At 42.3% G+C, this 27132-nt stretch overlaps 2 protein-coding genes across 2 annotated transcripts in view; one reads left to right on the forward strand and one right to left on the reverse strand.

Moving 5' to 3' along the window:
- The window catches only part of arfip1 (ADP-ribosylation factor interacting protein 1 (arfaptin 1)), a 453640-nt gene that overhangs the window by 95592 nt on the left and 330916 nt on the right, over positions 1–27132 (forward strand). The window contains exon 3 of the mRNA XM_069926464.1: positions 168–273. Within this exon, the coding sequence (XP_069782565.1) occupies positions 168–273 (106 nt within the window). The remainder of the gene's footprint in view (positions 1–167; positions 274–27132) is intronic.
- tmem154 (transmembrane protein 154) overlaps positions 23801–27132 on the reverse strand; it is a 91659-nt gene continuing 88327 nt past the window's right edge. Inside the window, exon 6 of the mRNA XM_069926484.1 lies at positions 23801–24002. The gene's annotated coding sequence lies outside the window, so the exon portion shown is untranslated. The remainder of the gene's footprint in view (positions 24003–27132) is intronic.

Below are 27132 nucleotides of genomic sequence, written 5' to 3' on the forward strand. Positions count from 1 at the left end.
TAGTTTGAAGACTCAGTGTCCTCAATCAACAACAGTCAAACGAGAAAATGTCGTGAATCTTTATAAGCATGCTGTGTGTCATTGTGCAGTACGTCTCTAACTTTTACAGTTAAGTGCCCGAATGATATTGAATTCATGCCCTTAACTCTCACGCATGTGCCAACCAGACTCCAATACGCAAATTGTGTTTATGCCAATCGAAGACTTGTGCATGTACCCTGGAATCAAGATGGCCATGCCCAGCCTACAGATCCCAGGACGCCGACTAACAAGGTAAGTATGCACATTTTGGCTCTTACATGGCCTGTATCCCTGTTATAATTTTTCAAATACAGCATAAACCACATAAATTTTATATTTTTAAAAATATTTTTTCACAAATGTTTAGTCATATGTGTGTGGATGGACATAAGTCACAAAGGTCACAAGTCAGGGGTACCTGTAGTTGTTTCACTATGTTAAATGGAAAGGAAATTGCCCTGTCTGGGATCAAGACTGGATACAGGGAAGGGTAGCATCTGTTCCTGAACCTGGTGGTAAGAGTCTTGTGACACCTGATGAAAGAGCATATCCTGGGTGGTGTGAATCCATGATAATTGCTGCTGCTCTCTGACGACAGTGTTCCATGTAGACTTTATAGATGGGTTGTGTCCACTACCCTTTGCAGAGCTTTCAAATCAGAGATATTGGTGTCAATATACCAGAGCATGGTGCATCTGGTCAGCACCCTTTCTATTACACATCTGTAAAATTTGACAAGGTTTTTCTCTGTCATACCACACCTTTGCCAACTCATAAGAAAGTCAAGGTGCTGATGGGCTTTCTTCACGATGACATTCATGTGTTGTGTCCTCTGAAATTCCTCTCAAGGATTTTAAATTTGCTCACCCTATCTACCTTTGATTCCCCAATGATCTGGATTGTACACCTTTTGTTTACCCATCCTAAAGTCCACACAAGAAGATTAAAAATAATTTAGTAGAGGTGTATAAGATTATGAAAGGCATTGATAGGGTAGACAGCCAGCATCATTTCCCCAAGGTGGCAATGGACAAAACTAGAGTATATCTGTTTAAGGTCAATGGAGAAAAGTTTAGGGGAGATGTCTCAGCTAGGTTTTGTACACACCGTGTGTTGGGTACCTGGAATGCATGGCCAGGGGCAGTAGGTCCAGTCAGATACAATTGAGACATTTAAAAGGCTCTTATATACCAGTAAGCACATGGATGTAAAAAAATAGACGATTATGAACTGTGAGGAAGGGAAGGGTTATAATGATTGTGAAGTAGGTTTATACGAGTTGAGATCACATTGTAGGCCAATAGGTATGTATGGTATTGTACTGTTCTATGTTCTTTCCAGGGATGGGGAGAGTGGAGGAATGTAAAATTGATATTGATGTTGCCATGATCTTATTGAATTGGTGAATTGTGATCTCAAAGGACCATAGGGACTAATCTCTTCTTATTTCTTGTGCCCTCTTTCATTCTCTCAATTGAAACACAGAAGGCTTCAAGACGAATAACACCCTTTAAAATGAAAGAAGTAGTGACTACTTATCTTAGATAACAGCTTGTCATGCTTCTCAGAGGACAAGTTAATGTGTATATAATGAATTATTGGGAAAGTAAGTGGCTGCTATTTAACTGTCAACTCTGGCAGTAATTAATATGAATAAAAGAAAAACTCAAATGGATTTGAAAATTCACTTGAGGGAACATATTTAAAAATTCAAAATTCTTAAATATTTTGTCCCCAGGTGATCCAATCTTATCAATGTCTCCATTCAAAACTGATATTTGCTGAGTCTTTCTTTTTTTAATATGCTTTATGATGTTCAAGGAACTTCAATGGAGGCACCCCCTTTTGGCTGCTTTCCAGCCAGTTTATTGCTTCAGCCAGGGTTCCTCTGTCTGCCAACACGTTCCCTCTCTCATTGTGAATAAATATGCTACACCAGCCGAAGATCATTGCATTGATTCACCTCCCAAAGAAAATATTTACCTTGTTTACTTTTTATCATTTTGCGTATCTTTATCATCTCTCCCAACAATCAAGTGCAACAGAGATGCCCCAACCCTGCTAATATCCAACTAAAACTGCAAAGCACTTTCCCCAGGGTATGAAGTTTCCCAAAGGTAAGCAACCAAAGAATGACATTGCTTTGTGCAGAAGGATGAGTCTGTCGCGGTCATGTACTTACCTTCGTCGGGAGGAAAATGAGAGTGTCAGGATCATTCATGTGGCAGTGAGCCAATGAGAAAGTCAGAGGAGTTTAGCTGGGTGGCATTTGAGGAGTTGAAGAGTGTAATGTTGTGTCTAGTGAATAAAAAAAAGAAAGTTGACTTCATGGTGTGCTAAAAGAAATGAATGAGTATATTCTTTATTTGTTTGTAAGCTGTGGTAAAAATGTGCTGTTAAAAATTGTGTCCAGTGAGATCATAGTACCTTCTAATTTAAAATGGATAGTGATGACAATAAACCCCTTACAGGAGCAGTTGGGGAGGTCAAATTAAAGAATCCCCCCCCCCTCCTTTTATTAATAATGCACCAGCATGGTTTGTGATCCTTGAAATCCATTTCTTTGTCCTCAGTGTGATGAGACAAAAGGCCAAGTACAGTTTACATGTGGAGCGTCTTCCAGAGCAGATTACCTCTGAAGTGGAGGATATCTTAGTGGATCTGGATGGTAATCTCCCATATGACATGCTATTTTGCAGCATACTCAGCCATCTAGGGAGACTCGTATTGCCCAATTACTAGCTGAAGTAATAAGCAAAGTGATAAGCAACCATCACAGATGTGGAGGAGGTGGCTCAGGCAAGCTGGAACAGACCCTGTCAAAGGTGATTTTAGGAAACAGAGGTTCTTTGATGTTTACCTCGTCATGTTCAAGAGCATTTGGTGGGTGTTTTGAATGTCCACAGTCAATCAGTTGGGGGATCATACGGACCTCACTATGTCCACGATATCTGCATTGAAGATAGAAGGATTGGCCTTTTCCCCTAGTCAACAGGAGCAAATGGAATTAGAACAGCTACTTACCGTGAAGCGCCAGCACATTATCAAACGAAGGTAGCATCAGCACCTTTTAAATCGATGGTAGCACCAGTATCATATCAATCGAAGATAACTGAGTTTGAGGAGTAAATGGCAGCACTGACAACGTAGGTCCAGGCTTTAGGCACGCAACAGAATTCCTTCTATTGACCTGGTTGGGGTGATCAAGGATGTGGTAGAGACAATGGATGACATTTTTGTTGGAAGCATCGGAAATTTGGTGCTGCCATCTGGTCCTGTCAGCCACCTTGCCACTTCTATAATGGCAGCTGGGAAATGACCAGACCTGGCAATAATCTGTCAAGTGTTCAATTTCTTGTCAATTCTGGAGCAGAGATTTCAGTGGTACCTCCAACCCCTGAGGAACACAGACACCCCAGTAGGTCATGTGTTCTTTCAGCTGCGAATGATTCTCATATTCAAGCATCTGGCCAGATGTCATCCACTTTGGATTTCGGTCTCAAGAAACCTCTTTCAGTAGGTTTTCACGGTTGCAAACGTGGCAAATTCCATTTCTGGAACAGATTTCTTGTCACATTTTTCTTTCTTAGTGGATATGAAAAATCACTGCATTGTGGATAGCAGCTCTTGTATGCGAGTGAGCTTCATCTGTCATCCCTCCAATGTCATCAGCCACCTGATGAGCCTTCAACCTGACTCCTGCCCTTTCCGAGCCTTGCTCAAGTGTTTCCCTCACCTAGTGACCCCATCATATTGTCACAGAGATGTTAAACATACAGTAACCCACCATATAGAAACTTGAGGTCCTCCGGTGGTAGCACAGGCTAGTAGATTACCCCCAGACCATCTTAAAATTGTGAAATCAGAATTCAACCACATGCAAGAATTGGGCATAGTCTGCAGATCTTATAACTGCTGGGCTTCACCATTGCATATGGTTCCAAAGAGATCTCCAGGGGATTGGCAGCTTTGTGGTGATTATCATGCCCTGAACAATTCTACTGTGCCTGACTGATACAATATTCCCAATTTACAAGACTTTTCAGCAAACTTCCATGGTAAACATGTTTTTGCTTACTATTAGATTCCAGTTGAGCCTTCTGATGTCATGAAGACAGCAGTAATTAGCCTTTTTGGCACGTTTGAGTTTCTGCAAATGCTATTTGGTCTATGGAATGCAGCTCAGACAATCCATTGGTTTATGGACCATGTACTGGCTGGCCTCGATTTTTTGTTTGTTTACGTCAATGATATTCTGGACGTAAATGTGGATGATAAGGAACACAAGCGTCACCTTATCTCATTGTTTCAGAGGTTTGTTTACGTCGATGATATTCTGGACGTAAGTGTGAATGATAAGGAACACAAGCATCACCTTATCTCATTGTTTCAGAGGCTTGATGAGTTTGGCATTGTGATCAACCCAGTAAATGTGTTTTTGGTGCTGCTGATCTTATATTTTAGGGACATAGAGTTACACAACGTGATATTTGAGAATTTCCTACACCCCTTGCATTTGACCAGTTGCGATGTTTCTTAGGCATGATGAATTTTTATCACCGATTCCTGCCAAATGTTGCAGCATCTCTTTAACCCCTTATTGAACAACTAAAAGGATCCAATAAGTCCGTGTCCAAAAGACCATTAACTTTGGGAGATGATGCTATGTGTGCTTTCAATGATGTGAAGACTGCGCTTGCTAATTCCACGATGCTTGTACATCAAAAGCACAAGACATTGCTCTCTCTTACCACAGTGGCATCTGTCAGTGCAGTGGGGAGCAAAGTCCATGGGCAATTGGAACCTCTGGGGTTTTTTACAGCCAAGCTGTCACCGGCTCAGGCAAGGTATAGTATGTTTGGTCAAGAACTCTTTGCCATCTATCTCGCAGTGAAACGTTTCCACTTTTTATGAAGGTCGTCCTTTCACCATTTATACAGACCACCAGCCTCTGACGCATACAACGAGTACAAACACACTTGCCCAGAGAAATTTGGTACTTGAGCTTCATTCTACAATTTTCATTGGACATACGACACATCTGAGAAAAAGTGAATGCTGTGGCCGACACCCTGTCTAGGTACAACATTGATGCCTTACATACAACTACTGCCATTGATTTCACCACCATGGCTCATGCATAGTGCACCAATCCCAATCTCATCCGGAATCGCCAGATCAACTTTGTCTCCATCTTCAAAATGTGATCCTGGATGAATCGGTTGAAAATTTAGTCTGCAATATTTCCACAGGAAGGCCGAGGTCTTTTGTTCCGGTGGCTCTGAAGTGGGAGATTTTTGGGTTTCTTCACAATCTATCACATTCTGATAGAAGAATATCAGTCAAACTAGTTACAGAACGTTTTATCTGGCTTTATGTTAAACGGGATGTTAGATTATGGGCAAGGACCTGCTTGTCACATCAATGCTCTAAAGCCTCTTGGACACTTTAAATCCAAGATGGAGGATTTTGTTGTTCCAGATTCCCAGCATGTGCACCTAGACTTGGTAAGCCCACTTCTGCCATCTCGGGGATACACATCTGCTCATATGTGAAGATCATACTACCAGGTGGCAGGAGGCCATTCCTATCACTGATATCTCTGCGAAGTGGTCATTAAGACTTTCATGGATCATTGGATTCCAACCTTCAGTGTTCTGGTCACTATTACAATGGATTGAGCATCTCAGTTCAAGTTGGCGTTGTTCCAAGCTCTCATGAAACTTCTGGGGACTATCCATATTCTTATTACAGTTAACCACCCACAGGCCAATAGCCTCATTGAGCATTTCCATCGACAATTGAAGGCAGCATTGACAGCAGGTGGTGATGCATCTACTTGGAGCATACACTTGTCCATGGTTTTCCTTGGAGTGCATACTGCTGTTCAGGCAAATCTTGGATGTTCAGCAGCAGAACTAGTATATGGCACTCCATTAACCTTGCCAGGTGAGTTTGTGAGTCCGAGTCCAAACACAATGCTCTATAATCTGGTTAGTTATGTTGATCGCCTTCAGGAAAACATGAGATCACTCCGAACTACTCCTACACGGCAGACATCACTTGCAGTGTATTTACAATGCTGTACTCGTGTTCCTCTGGCATGATGCTGTTCACAAACCACTTCAGCCTGTTTACGATGGTCCTTTTCAGGTCTTATGACACCACCTGAAGACTTTTGTGATCGACAGGAATAGAAAAGCTGACATGATTTCTATTGACAAGTTGAAGCCAGCATATATCAACGGTCCATGTTCTGTGACAGAGCTAGAGTCAGAGGCCAGTCGCACCCTCACACTATGTAGTGAACTGGGAATTCATTACTGGTACAATGATCTAAGGACTAGCTCCTTCTCTGACCCTGCCCCCTGCATATCCCAATAGAAACCCTAGACCCCTGCCAAAACCCCAGTTCAGTCCACAGACCATCTGTGCCATTCTTATTGAATAAAAGCATGTTATACTCTTTCTGGTCTTGAGTGCTCTCTGTCACACAACAATTTTATTCAATAAAGAACGGGATGGAAGCTCGTGATGCTCCTCATCGACCCTTTGTCCCCAGAGGCCCAGGAAGAGTTTGCATACTGGCTGGAGTGCTTCCAAATGTACCTGTCAGCCAAGCAAGAGGTCTTTTCAATGAACGAGCTCGAGGTCGGTGCTCTTCTCTCACATCGGACCTAAAGGATTTCCATTCATCAGGGAATGCACAACTTATGCAGCGGTTGTTGAGAAGCTGAAGACCCGCTACATGAGGCCCCAAAACATTGTCCTAGTGAGGCATCAACTATGTCCTCATCCTACGAGTACTCATGAGGAACTGAGGATATGATGGCAGCACAGCCTAAGAATGGGAGGATGAGCAGATCCGGAATGCTCTGGTCACTGGGGTGCAGTCCAAATACATTTAGCAACAGTTGCTGAAGAAAGGCAGCACGGCGCTGCCTGACAACGTACTACTGACCAAGTCGCTGGAGATGGTCCAACTAGGGACTGACAATTTGGAAGGCGGCAGCACCTTTCATGAGGACCTGGGTCCCAGAGCGACACCACACACTGCATCGGCTCTGACGTGGTAGCCTCAGGCACTAAGGGATGCTTCTTCTGTGGTCGACAACAGTACCCAAGAACTCAATGTCCAGCTAAATATTCATCTGCTCCAGTGTGGTAAGAAGGGGCATTGGGTGAAAGTCTGTAGGGTGAGGGGAGTGCTGAGAGGTCCAATGCATGTGCGGCCCTAACGGGTTGACTGAGGCAAGCACGAAACCCAAACCCCTGGCCTCCTGGAGGCAGTGTTGTATGCTATAGCCTTCCTGTGGTGCTGTGTGGTGAGAGCAGTGATGCGGGAAAACCTGGCGGCCATCCTACCATGTTTTGAAACCGGCACCACCTTTATCCGATGAGGAGAGAGCGCGGAAATCTTGCTGCACCGTGTGGTCTCCGCTATCTTGCTGGCTTTCAAATTCTGCGGCATTTACAACGGTGGAATAAGAAGGAGGAGGGTGGCCATCTTGGCTTGTCTTGTGGCCCCCGCCATCTCATGCCCCTGCATGAGGATCTGAATAGGGGGAGCGACTCCAGTGAGGGGAATGATGGTGTCTCCGGAATCTTGGCAGCGATGGTGTTGGACCAGGAGATACCACACCAACTGAACAATTCCATGACAAAGGTATGGGTTAACGGCATAAACTGAAATGCTTAATTGACTCTGGCTCGACTGAGAGCTTCATAGACACAAAAACAATCCAAAATCTCAATCTTAAAGTGTATCTTGCTAATTATCATATTTATTTAGTGACCCATATGCAGTCTGTAAATATTCAAGAACATTATATGATTCATTTATCTTTACAGGAGGGGGAATTCTGTAAATTCAAACTGTATGTACAGTATTTAAGAATTTATGTGCTCCAGTTTTGCTGGGTCTTGACTTTTTGTATCACTTTAAAAATGTAACCCTGGAGCATTCTAGTCCTCTCCCTTCCATTACAGTTCGGAACGGAAGGTCTCAAAATTCTGATGCCATTTGCTGTCTCTCCACAATAAATTTAGATCCACCTCCTCTGTTCCCCAATCTGAGTGCTGACTGTAGACGAATTGCAACAAAAAGCAGGCACTACAGCACAGAGGACCAGGCATTCATCAAGGCTGAGACACAACATTATTGAGCACAGTACCATGTGGTTGTCATAAAAGGAGAAGAAAAGTCCAGGCTAGCAATTGACTATAGCCAAACTATTAATCGCTTCACACTCCTGGACACATACCTCCTTCCTCGCTTTTCGGATATGGTGAACAAAATTGCGCAGTACAAGGTCTATTCGAACATCGACCTTAAAGCTGCTTACCACCAGTTGCCAATCTGTTCTGAGAACCATCCCTACACTGCTTTTGAGGCTAATGGGAGATTCTGTCAGTTCCGTAGGGTCCCATTTGGTATCTTGAATGGGGTCTCAATCTTCCAGAGACGGATGGATCAAATGATAGACAAATTTAAGTTGAAGGCCACCTTCCCATACCTCGACAATGTTACCATTTGTGGGGGCGTGTCACGTGATGACGTGGAGTTAGTGACATAATCTCTACTCTCCCAAAATAGTTTAAGAGTAAAACAAAATAGGAAATTTAAAAGGACAGTGAAAGAAACCATTGGAAGAATTGGAGAAAAGAACAGGATGCCACTAAAGAAGGAAAACCGTTGTTACAATGCTGGAACCAGTAAAAGAAAAGGATAAAGAGAAAGAAATAAGGCCTACCTCAAAGAAGGAGCTGTTCATAGGTTGGTCTTCTGCAGTGAATGCCAGGGAGTTGGAGAGACCTTGAGCTCTTTCACTCAGTATCTCCCCTGAAAATGGCCACTGGCATCTGAAGAGAAGAAAAAAAACGGAGGCACTTTAAAAAAAATATTCTGAACCTGACAGCTCTGGGGGAGAACCAAGTGAAGAAGTATTAGAGGTAGAAGTTGAATTGGACACAGAACAAGGATTCAGATAGGTTGGTAAAGAAACTATTATTGGCATTGGAGGTCAAAATATATATGGGTAATCTGCAGTGGTCTTTGGAAGAATCATTGCAACAGACTCTTAAAGTCATATCTGATAAAGTGACAGAAACTAGAGCTGTGACTGGTCAGGTGCAGAATTCTGTAGAGCAAATGGATAAGAAATTAGAAGCTATGGAAGAAAGAATAAAAGGAAATGAATTGGAAATACAGCAACTAAAAGACCAGGTGAAAAATTTGCAAGCAGAATCAAAAATAATGAAGGATAATTTTACCCAGAAGATGGACACTTTGGAAAATTACAGAAGAAGAAATAACATCAAGATTGTGGGGCTGAAAGAAGGCGATGAGGTTCAGGACATGAAGAAATTTTTACAAAGTTGGATATCACAAATACTGGGAATGGAGGAATTTAAAGGAGACATTGAAATTGAAAGAGCGGATAGAGCTTTAAGACCAAAACCACAAAAAGGTCAAAACCCTCGTCCATTATTGGTTAACTTCCTTCACTATGAGGTGAGAGAGAAAGTGCTGGAACTAGCAGCAAAGCAAGAGAAGGCAAGACAAGCCCCAGTGATTTACAATGGAAACAAGATCTTTTTCCGGATACTGATGAAGCCAAAGCTTTTGCTGAAGCTTTGCCTGTTAAGATGGGAAGCAAGGTGTAACCTGCTAAGATGGGCAGTAAGGCGTGAAGAGGTATACTGTTTGATTTGATGGTAAAACTGGAAGATTATGTGTTTATTTGACTTCTTTAATTATAAGAGTAGGGAGTTAAGGTAACATTAATAGGTAGTTAAATAACTAAAGATATATGAAAAGGCTGGTCAATATAAAATTTGGTGGGGGGGGACAGCCACCGAATCATATGTGCGGGTGTAGGCTAGACTACCACTCCTATAAATAAAGACGTTTAAAAGGGTATTTTTTTGCGTGCATCTTTTTTGGGGAATTCTATCATTTCTTGTTTCTCAACTTTTCTTTTTTCCACACATTTATTGGTATAATAAATCTAATAAAGAATAATCCCTCTCTTATGTTAAAGGGGAATTTGGAGGATGAAGGCTGGATGAGTAGGGGGTTAATTTGATTGAAAATGATTGGGAAGATTAATTTTATGAGTTTTAAGGTTAATGGGATATAAAATCAAATAAAACATTTAAAAAATTGGTATTTATGAAAAAATATATAGATATAGCTTTTTTACACGAAACACATTTAGTGGAGAAGGAATTAGATAAATTACAAAGGAATTGGGTGGGTAAAGTAGTGGCAGCTTCATTTAACTCAAAGGCTCGAGGAATTGCAATATTGATAAATAAAAATCTACCAGTAAAAATGTTAAATGTAGAAAAGGATATGGCAGGAATTTATGTTATGGTAGAAGGTCCAATATACTCAGAAAATTGGACCTTGTTGAATTTATATGCTCCTATATAGAAGATAGTAAATTTATGCAAGATGTATTTATGAAATTATCAAATGCCAATGGTAAAATGTTGATGGGAGGAGATTTTAATTTGACATGAAACTAAAAAATGGATAGATTTGGAAAATATGTAGGAGATAGTAAAGTGTCAAAAGAAGTACAAGAATTATTGATAGATATTTGGAAGAAAAATGCATATGAATGAAAGAGATTATTCATTTTATTCTTTTCAACATAAGATATATTCACAAACTGACATGTTTTTATTGACAGTTCAAGTTCAATCTAGAATACAACAGGTGGAATATTTGGCACATACTATCTCGGACCATTCCCCTTTGTTATTGTCAATATTATCTGAGGAAGACAAAATTAGTGGATATAGATGGAGATTAAATAAAGTATTGTTGAAAAGGAAATATTTTTGTAATTTTGTAAGAAAACAAATTGTTTTTTATGGAAAATAATAAAGACTCGGTAAAGAATAAATTTGTTATATGGGATACTTTAAAGGCATATTTCGGAGGACAAATAATTAGTAATAGAGTAAGATTTAAAAAGGACTATTTAAAGGAAGTAGATCAATTAGAAAAGGAAATAACTGATTTAGAGAAAACAATACGAATTAGTCCAAATGAGTAAAGGAAGAAATTAATTTAAACAAAAAAGGTCAAGCTTAATATGATACAGGTACAAACATTTTGAGATGAAAGAGATATTTTGTGAACTAAACAGAGGCATTATGAACTGGGAGAAAGAGCTCATAAGGTGTTGGCATGGCAGTTAAAGAAAGAACAGGTATCTAGAACTATAGTAGCAATGAAAGACAAGAATAGTCAGATGGTTTATCAGACAAAGGAAATAAATGAAAATTTTAGAGAGATTTATGAGAAGTTATATAAGTCTGAGTTAAAACAAGATGAAATTAAAATAGAGCAATATTTACAACAAATTCAATTACCAAATTTGTGTGAAGCGGAGGAATGAATTATCTAATTCATTTACAGAAGCTGAGATATATGAGGTTCTGAAAATATTGCGAAATAATAGAGCGCCAGAAGATGGTTTTCCAGTAGAATTTTATAAGGAACTGTTGGTACCAATTTTTAAAGAGATATTAGATCAAATAAGAGAAGTAAATGATGTACCAGAATCCTTTAAGAGGGCATTAATGCTAATACCAAAAAAGGGAAAAGATCCATTGCAAATAGTTTCATATAGACCAATATCGTTGTTAAATGTAGATTATAAAATTGTATCTAAATTGTGGGCTAATCATTTGGTTAAGATACTTCCAAAATTGATTAATATGGACCAGACAGGGTTTATTACAAAAAGAAAGGCAGCAGATAATATATGAGATTTTTAAGTTTGATAATTGTGGCTCAAAACAGGAATGTTCCAGCAATGGCAGTTACTTTAGATGCAGAAAAAGTGTTAGATAGATTAGAATGGGATTTTCTATTTGAGATATTATATGTTTGAATTTCCTGAGACATTTATAAAAGGAATAAAAACATTGTATAATGAACCAAAGGCGAAAGTAGTAGTAGTAAATAGTCAAATGTCGGGTTTGATTAGATTAGGAAGGTCTTCTAGGCAGGGTTACCCACTTTCACCATTCTTATTTGTATTGGCAGTAGAACCATTAGCCGAAGTGATTTGAAGAGAAGAGGAAATTACAGGTTTTGAGATAGGAGACAGAGTTCATAAAATTAGTCTTTTTGCAGATGATGTTATAGTATGTTTGACTAAACCCAAAATTTCATTGATTAGATTAAATGAAGATTAATTGAATATGGATTAGTTTCAGGATATAAGGTTAATGTGGATAAAAGTGAAATGATGCCATTGGTTAATGCAGATTATACACAATGTAAAAAGTTAGACCGTCCTGAACGTCGGTCTGCCCTCATTGCACATGAACTCCTCAGACTTGACATCGACATAGCCGCTCTCAGTGAAGTCCGCCTGGCAGATGTAGGCAGCCTCCAAGAACGCGGCGCGGGCTACACACTCTACTGGTCTGGCAAGCCTTCGGATGAACGACGCCTATCTGGTGTAGGCTTCATGGTCAAGAGCTTCATTGCCTCCAAACTCGAAAACCTTCCGACAGGCCTCTCGGACCGAATCATGTCCATGCGACTCCCACTTCAAAACAAGCGTCACATCACCCTCATCAGTGTCTATGCTCCAACCCTCCAGGCGGAACCAGCAGAAAAGAACAAGTTCTACACCGACCTGCGCAACCTCATCCAACGTACCCCTACAGCCGACAAGGTTGTCATCCTGGGCGACTTCAACGCTCGTGTCGGCAAAGACTCAGAAACCTGGCCAGGAATCCTGGGCAAGCATGGCGTCGGCAAGTGCAACGACAATGGGCGCCTCCTGTTGGAGCTCTGCGCAGAACAGCGGCTTGTCATTACAAACACCCTTTTTCAGCAGAGGGACAGCCTTAAGACCACCTGGATGCATCCCCGATCCAAACACTGGCACCTCCTGGACTACATCCTGGTGCGAGAAAGTGACAAACAAGATGTGCTCCACACCAGGGTCATGCCTAGCGCGGAATGCCACACTGACCACCGGCTGGTTCGCTGCAAGCTCAACCTTCACTTCAAGCCAAAGCCCAGGAACAATAAAGCCCCCAGAAAGAGGTTCAATGTTGGAAAACTGCAGTCAGACGAAGCGAGAGGAAACTTCCAGGCAAACCTCAAAGCAAAGCTCGACGTTGCAACCCGCCTCACGGACCCGTCCCCTGAAACCCTCTGGGATCAGTTGAAGACTACCATACTGCAATCCACTGAAGAGGTACTGGGCTTCTCCTCCAGGAAAAACAAGGACTGGTTTGACGAAAACAGCCAGGAAATCCAGGAGCTGCTGGCAAAGAAGCGAGCTGCCCACCAGGCTCACCTTACAAAGCCGTCCTGTCCAGAGAAGAAACAAGCCTTCCGTCGCGCATGCAGCCATCTTCAGCGCAAACTCCGGGAGATCCAAAATGAGTGGTGGACTAGCCTCGCCAAACGAACACAGCTCAGCGCGGACATTGGCGACTTCAGGGGTTTCTACGAGGCTCTAAAGGCTGTGTACGGCCCCTCACCCCAAGTCCAAAGCCCGCTGCGCAGCTCAGACGGCAAAGTCCTCCTCAGCGACAAGATCTCCATCCTCAACCGATGGTCAGAACACTTCCAATCTCTTTTCAGTGCCAACCGCTCAGTCCAAGATTCCGCCCTGCTCCAGCTCCCTCAACAGCCCCTAAGGCTAGAGCTGGATGAGGTTCCCACCCTGGATGAGACATATAAGGCAATCGAACAACTGAAAAGTGGCAAAGCAGCAGGTATGGATGGAATCCCCCCAGAAGTCTGGAAGGCTGGCGGCAAAACTCTGCATGCCAAACTGCATGAGTTTTTCAAGCTTTGTTGGGACCAAGGTAAACTGCCTCAGGATCTTTGTGATGCCACCATCATCACCCTGTACAAAAAAAAGGCGAGAAATCAGACTGCTCAAACTACAGGGGAATCACGTTGCTCTCCATTGCAGGCAAAATCTTCGCTAGGATTCTACTAAATAGAATAATACCTAGTGTCGCCGAGAATATTCACCCAGAATCACAGTGCGGCTTTCGCGCAAACAAAGGAACCACTGACATGGTCTTTGCCCTCAGACAGCTCCAAGAAAAGTGCAGAGAACAAAACAAAGGACTCTACATCACCTTTGTTGACCTCACCAAAGCCTTCGACACCGTGAGCAGGAAAGGGCTTTGGCAAATACTAGAGCGCATCGGATGTCCCCCAAAGTTCCTCAACATGATTATCCAACTGCACGAAAACCAACAAGGTCGGGTCAGATACAGCAATGAGCTCTCTGAACCCTTCTCCATTAACAATGGCGTGAAGCAAGGCTGTGTTCTCGCACCAACCCTCTTTTCAATCTTCTTCAGCATGATGCTGAACCAAGCCATGAAAGACCCCAACAATGAAGACGCTGTTTACATCCGGTACCGCACGGATGGCAGTCTCTTCAATCTGAGGCGCCTGCAAGCTCACACCAAGACACAAGAGAAACTTGTCCGTGAACTACTCTTTGCAGACGATGCCGCTTTAGTTGCCCATTCAGAGCCAGCTCTTCAGCGCTTGACGTCCTGCTTTGCGGAAACTGCCAAAATGTTTGGCCTGGAAGTCAGCCTGAAGAAAACTGAGGTCCTCCATCAGCCAGCTCCCCACCATGACTACCAGCCCCCCCACATCTCCATCGGGCACACAAAACTCAAAACGGTCAACCAGTTTACCTATCTCGGCTGCACCATTTCATCAGATGCAAGGATCGACAATGAGATAGACAACAGACTCGCCAAGGCAAATAGCGCCTTTGGAAGACTACACAAAAGAGTCTGGAAAAACAACCAACTGAAAAACCTCACAAAGATAAGCGTATACAGAGCCGTTGTCATACCCACACTCCTGTTCGGCTCCGAATCATGGGTCCTCTACCGGCACCACCTACGGCTCCTAGAACGCTTCCACCAGCGTTGTCTCCGCTCCATCCTCAACATCCATTGGAGCGCTTACACCCCTAACGTCGAAGTACTCGAGATGGCAGAGGTCGACAGCATCGAGTCCACGCTGCTGAAGATCCAGCTGCGCTGGATGGGTCACGTCTCCAGAATGGAGGACCATCGCCTTCCCAAGATCCTGTTATATGGCGAGCTCTCCACTGGCCACCGTGACAGAGGTGCACCAAAGAAAAGGTACAAGGACTGCCTAAAGAAATCTCTTGGTGCCTGCCACATTGACCACCGCCAGTGGGCTGATAACGCCTCAAACCGTGCATCTTGGCGCCTCACAGTTTGGCGGGCAGCAACCTCCTTTGAAGAAGACCGCAGAGCCCACCTCACTGACAAAAGGCAAAGGAGGAAAAACCCAACACCCAACCCCAACCAACCAATTTTCCCTTGCAACCGCTGCAATCGTGTCTGCCTGTCCCGTATCGGACTTGTCAGCCACAAACGAGCCTGCAACTGACGTGGACTTTTTACCCCCTCTATAAATCTTCGTCCGCGAAGCCAAGCCAAAGAAAAGAAAAAGTTAGTAAAATTTAAATGGCAAAATTAGGGGGTTAAATATTTGGGGGTAATAGTAATTAATCAATTGAATAATTTGTATAATTTGAATTATTTACCACTTTTAAAAAGATTGGAGGAAGATTTAAAAAGATGGAAGAAATTACCAATAATGCTAATAGGACAGGTAAATTGTGTTAAAATTAATATTTTTCCCAGAATTCAATATTTATTTCAATCATTACCAATTCAGGTCCCTGAACTATTTTTCAGATGATTAAATAAGAATATTAGCGAGTTTTTATGGAAAGGAAAATCAGCAGGGATAAGTATGGAGAAGTTGACATGGAAAAAAGATCAAGGAGGTTTGAGATTACCAAATTTTAAAAGTTATTATAAGGCAGCTCAATTCAGATTTTTGTCTTTTTTGTATCAAAGGGAAGAAAAAGTATCTTGGGTAGATATTGAGATGAATAATATAGGTGAAGAAAGTCAAGACCAAATAGTGTATAAATGGAATTATGAAATTTTCAAAGGTAGAATAGAAGTACAAATTTTAAAACATTTTTTTTCAAATATGGAACTGGATACATGTGGAAAGAGGTTTAAGGAATTATCAGTTAGCTCAAATGACTTTAAAACAGAATCAACTTCTTCCGTTTACAATGAATAATTCTTTATTCGACAATTGGTATGAAAAACATATATAGAAAATATGAGGTTGTTTTAGAGGTTCATTGTTTATGTCATTTGATAAATTAAAGGAGAAATATGGGATATTACAAAATAAAATATTTATCAAATATGCTAATATTTGAAGGAAAAAATAGGAATGAATTTGAGACTTCTGGAATATAGTCAATTTGAATATGTTATATCAGATACTTTATTATTCGAAGATTTATAACTACTATGCATAATAAATTACAAGAAATAAAAGAAAAGAAAGCTTTGTATGAAACTAAACTGAAGTGTGAACAGGATTTAAATATACAAACTCAAGAAGAAATATGGATGAAATTATGTAGAGATTGTGTAACTAATACAATCAATGTTAGTTATGAAATGGTTCAATATAATTTTTTACATCAAATGTATTTATACACCCCATAAGTTGAATAAATTTAATTTAAATCTCTCTGCTAAATGTTTCAGATGTAAAAAAGAGGCTGGTAATTTTTTTTGCATTCAGTATGGTTGTGTGAAAAAGTAAAAGATTTTTGGAAAGAATTTTGTGTTATCTTAGAGAAGATATTAAAAGTGAATGTTACATTAGATCCAAGAAACCTTTTGTTGGGCAATATATATGATGAAGATATATATTGTTGGAATTAGATATATATAAGTTGGAATTAGATAAATATAAAAAGAGATTTTTGAGTCTAGTATCAGCATTAGTGAGAAAGTGTGTAGCTAAAATGTGAAAATTGGAAAATAATGTTAAATTAGAAGAATGGTTTAATTAAATAAAACATTGCCTCCCATTAGAGAACAATTACATAATATTAGAGATTATTATGATAAATGTTATCAAATATGGGAGCCTTATATGAGATTTATGAAAAAAGACTATTCCAGATCTTCTAATCTAATCCCCCTCTGAAAATATGGTACTTACATCAAGAAATATATTATGGTATTATTAATGTGGTTATAATTATTACGATGAACACATTCTTTCTTTTTTTTTCTTGATCTTTTTTTATCTGCAGGGGTTAGGGATGGTGGGAGGTGGGGGGGTGAAAATTGAAAATTATTTAGTATCTATTATGTAATGTTATAGCAAGTTAATTTGAAACATATGAAGATACTAACAAATAAATTTTTCAAAGAAGTTACCACTTGTGGCCACACTCTGGAGGACGCCAGCCTCCATAACTTTCTCCATGCAGCTAAAGCCCGGAACCTCATTTATAACAACAGTAAATGCGTGTTCAGGGTTAGATGCCTAGCCATCTTGGGCTACGTGCTGGAGAATGGCATCATTGGCCCCAACCCTGACACGATGCATCCCCTGTTGGAACTCCCAATCCTGAGGACCATTCAGGCTTTGAGGAGGTGCCTGGGCTTCTTCTCATATTACACCCAATGGGTCCGTCAATATGCCGACAAGGTCCGTCCCCTCCTAAAAACCACTTCTTTTCCACTGACAGCTTTCAACTACATCAGAAGCCACAATGTAAAGACCACCCAGCATGCAGTGGATGAAAATATACCTTTCCAGGTGACGATGCTTCAGATGTAGCCCTGGCTGCAACCCTTAATCAGGCAGGTAGGCCAGTTGCATTTTTTTCCAGGATCCTAAAAGCCACAAGCTTCAGAATCCATCAGTGGAGAAAGAGGCACAAGGCATAGTAGAGGCCATCAGGCACTGGAGGCACTACCTGGTGAGTAGGAAATTCACCCTCCTCACGGACCAGCGTTCGGTGGCTTTCATGTTCAACAACACAAAAATGAGGTAAAATTAAAATGACAAAATTGCTAGGAGGAGGATCGAACTCTTCACCTACAACTACAATATAGTCTACTGACCTGGTTCAATGAGCATCTAGATGCCCTGTCCAGTGGAATCTGTGCCTCTGCGCATACTTGCTAGTTGCGGTCACTGAACAATGAGCTCTGCCATCCAGCCATCACTCACATGGCACATTTTGTCAAGGCACGCAATTTACCCTACTCAATTGAAGATGTCAGGGAAATAACCAAGTCATGCCAGATCTGCGTGGAGTGCAAGCCACACTTCTACCATCTCAGAAACGTGCACCTGATAAAGGCATCCAGGCCCTTTGAACGGCTCAGTGTTGATTTCAAGGGACCTTTCCCCTCCACGAACGAGAACGTGTACTTTCTCACCTTCATTGACGAATACTCTCATTTCCCATTTGCCATTCCCTGCCCAGACACACCCATGCTGTCTGCCACTACGGCCTTAGACTCTAATTTTGCCCTGTTTGGGTGTCCCAGCTATATCCATAGCAATTGGGGTTCATCATTTATGAGCGAAGAGGTAAGCCAGTTTCTGCTGGTAAGAGGCATTGCATCCAACAGGACGACTAGCTATAACCCCCGGGGGAACGGACAGATTGAGAAAGTGAATGCTACAGTTTGCGAGATTGTGATATTGGCCCTCCATTCCAAAGGACTTCCAGACTCACACTGGCAGGATATCCTACCCATGGCACTCCACTCTATTAGGTCTCTACTTTGCACTGTGACCATTGAGACTTCTCACGAGCTGATGTTTTCTTTCAAGAGAAAATCAATGTCAGGAACAACCCTTCCGGCTTGGCTTACAGCACCAGGTTCAGTGCTGCTCTGAAAGCACATGAGGAGGAGCAAATCCAACCCCCTGTTTGAGAAGGTGCACCTACTCCATGCCAACCCCACTTACGCCTATGTGGCATATCCAGATGGCAAGGAGGACACTGTCTCAATCAGGGACCTAGCACCCACCGTTACTGAGAGTCCATCACCTGAAGGGGCCAGGACTCTGACCTACTCAGGTTTCTGGAGAAACGCCAAGGTGCTCAGGTAAGCTGTCGCAGGAAGTGGCTCCAGCACCCCTCAACCGAAGCCAGATCACCCACGCCCCGAGGCCCCGGAACCACGGGAGGGTCAGGAAGCCCAGGGCCAGCCAACACTGTGGCGCTCTGCCTACATTTCCAGACTTCCTGACAGGTTGAACTTGCAAATATTGTAAAAAATGTTTGACTATCCGATGTTCTCTGTTTCACCCATGGGCTTCATTCAAAAGGAAAGAGTGAAGATAGTGAACTGGGAATTCACTACTGGTGCGATGCTCTAGGACTGGATCCTCCCCTTACTCTGCCCCCTGCATAATCCTGATATAAACCATGGACCCCCACCAAACCACCGGTTCAGTCCACTGACCATGTGTGCCATTCTTATTGAATAAAAGCATGTTGCACTCTCTCTGGTCTTGAGTGCTTTCTGTCATGCTACACACTGTGCATTGCTTGACTTGCAATATTGTACAAGGTTGGGCCGAACTATCAGCCCTCCATACCATTATGTAGTGGGATAGTTTCAGTCACCTCTAGAGGCTAGAGGTGGGGGGGGGGTGGTGGGGGGTGCTGTTGCAGTCTTGTGCTTTCCTTTGTCAGGAGCAGTGCCGGCTGTCAGTGATGACATAAGTGATGCAGTGCATGTGGGTAATAGTGTGCATGTGCAGCTGTGTTAAGCGTCAGCATACTGGTGATGAATCTCAGATGCAGGAGGAGGAGAATAATTGTCAGGATCACCATGTGGCAGTGAGCCAATGAGAAGGTCAGAGGAGTTTAGCTGGGTGGTGTTTGAGAAGTTGAAGAATGCAGTGTTGTGTTTAGTGAATAAAAAAAAGGAAGTTGACTTCATGGTGTGCTAAAAGAAATGAGTGAGTGTATTCTTTATTTGTAAGCTGTAGTAAATCAGTGCTGTAACAAGTCACTTCCAAAATAGTATTGAGGGTTTCCTCACCAAATTCATTGAGATCAAATCCTGGCTTCCTGACAACTCAATATCACAGGCATTTTCAAGGGACTTGGTAGACAATAGAGTGCAGGTCTGCTATGATACAGGGACCACCATTGTCACAATAGCACCAGATGTCCACCAATCCCAGCTGACACCTTCCTGATCACGATCATCTGCCCTCTGCTGGATACAGTGAGGTCCAGTGAGGCCAGAAAACATCAGATTTCAGATTTATTGTCAGAGATCATACAAAACATCACATACAACCCTAAGATTCTATTTCCTGTGGGCAGTGCAGAATTGCTACTTATTGGTAGTGCTCAACCTGCTCTCACTGATCAATGCTGTTGCTTCAGACAGCAGAACTCTGATAAGAGTTTCCAAAATGACACCCAGATCTTGAAGGCTTCAGACTGTGCCTCAAGGAAGTTGAAACCAGTTTTGTTCGCCATTGTGCTACTATTGCAACATTGCAGACTAGGATAGAAGTATATATAATTCCAGAGTAGAATGATGTTGAGTGAAACACAAAAGTCTGCAGATGCTGTGATTGTAGTTAAAATCACGGAAGTACTGGAGGAAGTCAGCAGGTCTCCAGCGTCCATAGGAGGTGAAGTTATATTACTAATGTTTTAGGCCTGAGCCCTTCTTCAAGGTATGAGCAGAAAACAGACAGGGACTGAATAAAAAATCTGGGTTGGGTAGGGAGGCGGGGTGGGGGGGGGGGTGGGGGAGGTAGGATAGTTGTGAGCACAGGCCAACAGGCATAAGGCAATAATTGAACATGGATAATAGGGTAGGAGAGGAAAGGTAAGATGATGCTGACCTCCAGTGGACTGTCTTATGAATCGACTATTCCAAACTAATTGTCATCTGACAGGCCAAATAATGTGTCAAGTTGTAGATTCTCACTAGCCTTCTCTTGAGCACCCACTTCTTACCTGATTCCTCTTTGTATTGGCAAGTAGACTTTATTTGTGGCTTCTCCATCTGAAACATACCCGTCCAGTCTACCAGAGTAAAACAAAAGTCAACAGACTGTAATTGGAGTAAAGGCACTATGCAGAAGAAACTCAGCAGGTCAAACAGCATACTTCATATAACAAAGATAAAGATGCATAACCAATGTTTTGGGCTTGAATCTTTCATCTAATCTGCGTTCTTCTCTCAGACTTCCAATACATGAGCCCATGACTTGTTGGAATACATGAAATGATGCAGAATGCTCTTCTGTATCCACTTCCACAGCAGCCTCTTGACCTTTTCACTCCTCGTCCTGTCTTCCTCTCTGCATATTGTAGGGGTCTACTAAATGCTTTTGAGGCTATAGCGATGAGAACAGAGATGATAGCATGGCAGTTGTGTTTGTGTGGTGTCTTATGAAAAGTGAGCAATGTATATTTCAGACCGTGTGATCATTTCACTAAGGGGAAGAGTGGTGATGAATAATCATAAACGCTGCGCACTTACCAGGTTCTTAATTTGCTCTGGTAACCATTAGTCATATAGCTTATCTGCACCAGTTTTCTGTAGGAGAAACAACTTAACTGATTTGTATTCTGAACAGTTCCACCTCTTGTCTGAGAGAATTTGATTCTATCATTCACATTGTGCCCCATATTTAAATGAACTGCCAAGGCACTATTGTAATGTGAAGATCATTTGCCCCCCATCATTTGTTCAGAGGAAGATTTCTTTCTGCAAGAGTTTGGGAACCAAGGACATCATAGGTTTTGCCTTTCCCTGAACTGTGAAACACTGATTGGCTCCTGATTTATAAAAAGGATCCCATGCCCTTGTCTTATATACGGAATAATTAAAAATTTAAAAATGTAATTAATATCCTTTCCCACTTCTGCTTCTTGTTATGAATTTATCAGTTGTTAGTTAAATCTGTAAGATAGGGTGTAAAACCTAAGTATAATTGAAGCTTATGACAATAGTGAATGAATATTATTGGTATTCTTTTATCTGCACCCTGGAGTATTACAGTGGACCTGAAATAACAGGGCACAGACAAAACAATTTTTCAGTCATGGTAGGATTTCTAAAATGTGTTGTCATGGTTTAACCTTATATTTGATTCACAAAATATATTCATTTTTAATACAGTCCCCCTATGTTATTGTACCAAATCCCTGCTTCAAATACCACTGGCATGAAACAGCAATGTTAGTTTCTCCAATCATTGTCTCCTGGTAAAAGAGTCACGTTTTTAGCGCCTTTCTACATTGGCCACCCGTTAAGTTGGCGTGTGAATGACCCGTTTTGAAATACTGGTAGGGCTGTTCTCACTGCTGGTGTGAAAGGGGATGTTTGTAGTGCTGTTTCTTTAGTTGGCTTGTCCTGTGACTATTAGTGAAATGATAGACATGATTGAAAATTTGGACTCATTTCCAGCCACAGACTGCATTCACTTTTTATTGACTCAAGTTAAACACTGTATTTGGAGAATAATGCCACTGGAATAACAAATTTGAGAGCAAATCCTGCTTTATATCAATATCAAATGCTGTCTCTGCTTTGGCCATTTCACAGGTATCCTGGAACTGTAATTGTTAGCTTGTTATTGATTACTCTGAGTAAGCCCTCTGCTGGTAGACCAATGAACAGGCAAATATGAAGTCTATAAAGATACCAAAGATTTTAATTAAAAGAAAATATGCTCTGTCATTTTACTGACACTCACCTCAAATTTTCTTGAGAGAAGAAGTTAACTTTTCCTAAAGGGATGGCAGGCCATATTCTGGACAAAGGCTAGAAGATTTAACATGATAATTGGACAGAAAAATAATAACCTTTAATAATAAAAATAACTTTTCGTGACATAAAGCATAGAAAGAATGAATTGCTTTGTTAGTTGCTCCTGATTTCAGAAGATAAGAATTTCCTGAGCTGATTTGTTTTAGCAGCAGTATGTTAAACCTGTTTTCGCTGCCCTTGCGTCAACCTTCTCTCACCTCTTGATTATGGGTGGTTGGTTCTTCTAGGCTGAAATTTTATTCCTAATACTGTTACTGGCATAAAGATAGTAACATTAGTTTCCTCAATCTTTATTTCTTGTTAAAATGTTTGTATGTCTTTCAGAGCATTTCTTCTTAATCTTTTTATTTCTCTTTGTCATATTCTTTCTTTAAATGTGCCGTGGCTCTTACGTGATATGGCAGCTGGAGGGAGCATTTGATTGGTTGGGCTCACAAGAACCCAGCAATGCTGTGACTCCTTGTATGTGGCCAAAGCTGAATATAAGTGGAAAGAAATTATCCATTGAGAAAAGAGGGAAAGGTTTATGGTTATTGTCATGAGATTTAAATTTATATTTTAACAGCACAGTAACAGACTTTTCTGGCCTATGAGCCAGTGCTGCCTAAATACACAAATTAGTCTACAAACCCAAAGTAAATCTGAGCACCCAGGTGAAATCCACACAGTCAAGGGGAAAACATACAGACAGCACTGGATCAAACTTGAATTGCTGGCACTATAATAGCATTATGCTGACTGCTATGCTAACCATGCTGCCCAATGAGAAACAGTGAGAAACTTGGTTTTTCATATTATCCAGCCAGACTGCAAAAAGTCACCAAATTCCTGCACCTTTTTGAATTTAAAGATTTGCAGAAAATAAGGTAAGCAACAACAGGTAAAAAGATGAATCATGATAGTATTTTAACTGAGCAGGGAAATCAAAGAGAATCACAGTAGCTTCTTGACAGTTCTCCATAGGCCTGCTAAGAATGGGTCCTGGGAAGTGTTTGCAGTATGTGCAGAAGGTTGATGTGGAGATTGTAACTCGACTGATTGCACTCAGAGACAAGTGAGGAGTACAAACACACTTTTAATAGATTACAATCAATGGCCAGTAGATACAATAGTCCTCAGATGAATCTGAGGTGAGGCAGGAAAACCAGGGTTTATATTGGGGTAGGTGAGGGTGGAGGCAAGGGAAGAGCTATCCATCAGAACAATACACAGATAGTGAATTCCAGTTCACTGCATTCATGCTTCCTTCAGAAGAGAACCTGTAGGTGAAAAACAGAGACCATACATTAAAAAAAACTAATAGTTTAAATATATATTTACAAATTAAGTCTGTCAGGGGGTCTAATTATTCTGGTTGAACGCCTCAGTACTGGAGGACTTTGGGCTTCCTGAACTTCCTATACCCCCTGTGGTACAGGGTTACTGGGTCTCGAGGGCTCCAGCTCTGCTCACGTAGGCATATATCGGGTTGGTGTGCAGCAGGAGCACCTTTTTGATCAGAGGATCTGTCTTGCTCCTCCTCATGTGCTTTCTCAGCAGGTCTGGCCCTGGTGCCATTAGCCAAGCCGGGAGAGTGGTCCCGGATGTGGATTTCCTCTGGAAAATGAACACGAGCTTGTGAAGAATTGCTTTGGTCGCAGTGCAGAGGAGCGACCTTACAGAGTGGAGCGCTGTGGGTAGGATTTCTTGCCAGCGTGAGTCTGGAAGGCCTTTAAACTGGAAAGTCAATTTCACGTCCTTCGATACCATTGTGTTCTTTCTTTCAAGCTGTCCATTCCCCTGGGGATTGTAGCTAGTTGTCCTGCTTGAGGCAATACGAGCAGATACTGGCAATAGCTCTTCACTCATAAGTGATGAGCCCCAGTTACTATGGATGTAGCTGGGATACCCGAACAAGGTGAAAATAGGGTGCAAGGCCCTAATGACCATGGTGGTGGTCATGTCTGGGCAGGGTATGGTGAACAGAAAACGTGAATACTCGTCGATGACATTGAGAAAGTACATATTTCCGTTGGTGAAAGGGAGGGGACCCTTGAAATCGACAATGAGTCATTCAAAGGTGCGCTTTGTCAGGGCAATAGAAGCATGGTTTGCACTCAGTGCTGACCTAGCAGGACCTGGTTATTTCCCTGATATCCTCAATAGTGTAGGGCAGGTTGCGTGTCTTGACGAAATGAGCCATATGGGTGATGCCTGGGTGGCAAAGCTCATCGTGCAGTGACCGCAAATGGCACAGCTTTCTCGTGACAGGGCATCTGAGGCTCATTTAGTGTACCTGGCCTGTTTACTATATCATAATTATAGATGGAGAGTTTGATCCTCCACCTCACAACCTTGTCATTCTTTATTTTACCACTTTTTGCATTATTAAACATGAATGGTACTGATTGCTGGTTGGTGAGCAGTGTAAGTTTTCTGCCGGCCAGGTTATGCCTCCAGTGCCTGATGGCCTCTACACTGGCTTGGGCCTTTTCTCCACTGATGGGTTCCGAAGGTCATGGCCTTGTAGGGTGCAGGAAAAAAAGGCAACCAGCCTGCCTGCCTGGTTAAGGGTAGCAGCCAGGGGCATCACTTTCAACCTGGAAAGGTGCATTCTCATCCACTGCATGCATGGTAGCCTTTGCAATATGGCTCCAAACATAGTAAAAATCCACCAGCCGATAATGAGAAGGAAGTGTATTTTAAGAGGGGGCGACTTTATCCACGTAGTGAGGGACCCACTGGGCATAGTAAGAAAAGAAGCCTAGGCACCTCCTTAAGGCTTTCATGGTCCTCAAGATCAGGAGCTCTAATAAGGGACACATTTGATCGGGATCAGGACCAATGATGCCATTCTACACCACATAGCCCAGAATCACCAGATGTTTAGTCCAGAACACGCACTTATTAGAGTTGCACGTGAGATTCAGGGCCTTGGCCGTGTGGAGAAACTTCTGGAGGTTGGCATCATGGTCTTCCAGAGAGTGTCCACAAATGGTGACGTTGTCGAGATAAGGGAAGGTGGCCTTTGTTGATCATTTTGTCCATCTTTCTCTGGAAGATCGAGACCCTATTAGTGATACCAAAAAGGACCTTCTGGAACTGATAAAGCCATCCATCTGCCTCAAATGTTGTGTAGGGGCAGTCTTTGGAACAGATTGGTTACTGATGCTTTGTAGCTTTCAGGTCAATGGTTGAATAGACTCGATGCTGCACAATTTCCTTTACGATGTCCGAAATTCGAGGAAGGGTTTATGCATCCAGGAGTGTGAAATGATTCATTGTTTGGCTATAGTCAATAACTAGCCTGGACTTTTCTTCCTCTTTTACGACTACCACCTGGGCTCTCCACGGGCTGTTGCTAGACTCAGTGATATTTTCTTTGAGGAGCCGCTGCATCTCAGTTCTAATAAACTCCTGATTCCCCCATACTATATTGCCTGCTCTTTGTGGCTATTGGTTTGCAATTGAGAATCAGGTTAGGAAACAGTGGGGGGGAAATCAATATTTAGGGTGGAGAGTCCACATGTGGCGTCCTGCTTTTGGGACCCTTCGTTCCATACTGTGATTGGAGGAAGTGGGCCACAGTACTCAATTGTCACACTTTTAAGTGTGACACAGGAAGTCCAGGCCCAGCAACACAGAAGCACACAAATTCTTTAGCCCATACATTTGGAACTTATAAAATTCCACCCTTTTACAGTTAGATGTACTATTCAATATCTCTGGATCGGCACAGAGTGCGAAGCTAGGAAACAATAGTCCGTCGGGTACACTCTTAAGTTGTACCACAGAGCAGTCGCAGAGTTTATAAAGCTTTCAGTGGAGCCAGTGTTGACCAAACAATCAGTCAAGTGTCCATTTACCCTCACCTCTATGGTTGAATTATTCAATTGGTGGGGTATTGCCTGATCCAGGATGACCAATGCCAGTGCTCTGGAAACCCCATTGCTCCCCAACCTGATGTTGACTCTCTCCTCTTAGCCCGTGGGCAGACAAGATGGTGTCGACCATGAGGCATGGCAAGATGGCTGCCCTCCATCTTGATCCAAAGGAGGACTAAGTGATATCAACCATGAGGCATGGCAAGATGGCCACCATTGCTTCCTGCAATGCTTTACTTCCAGGGGTGGGACTCACCACGGGGCGTAGCAAGATGCTGCAGCTAGCAGCATGGAAAGGTTGAGGCCAGCACTTCGGGACTCAGGTATGGGTCAAACGCCGATTCTGGGGTTGCACAAGCGGTCACCCTCTTTGGGTTCCCCTTGGCCCTGCAGACCTTCACCCAGTGCCCTCGCTTACTGCATCCTGAGCACATGGTGTCCTTCGTGGGGCATCAGGCGGGGGTTCTGTGCCTGTCCACAGAAGTAGCATCCCCGGTCGCGCGTGGTCACTTCAGTTGGCGCTAGG

The sequence above is a fragment of the Narcine bancroftii genome, chromosome 3 (assembly GCF_036971445.1).
Source record: "Narcine bancroftii isolate sNarBan1 chromosome 3, sNarBan1.hap1, whole genome shotgun sequence".
In the NCBI taxonomy this organism is placed as follows: Eukaryota; Metazoa; Chordata; class Chondrichthyes; order Torpediniformes; family Narcinidae; genus Narcine; species Narcine bancroftii.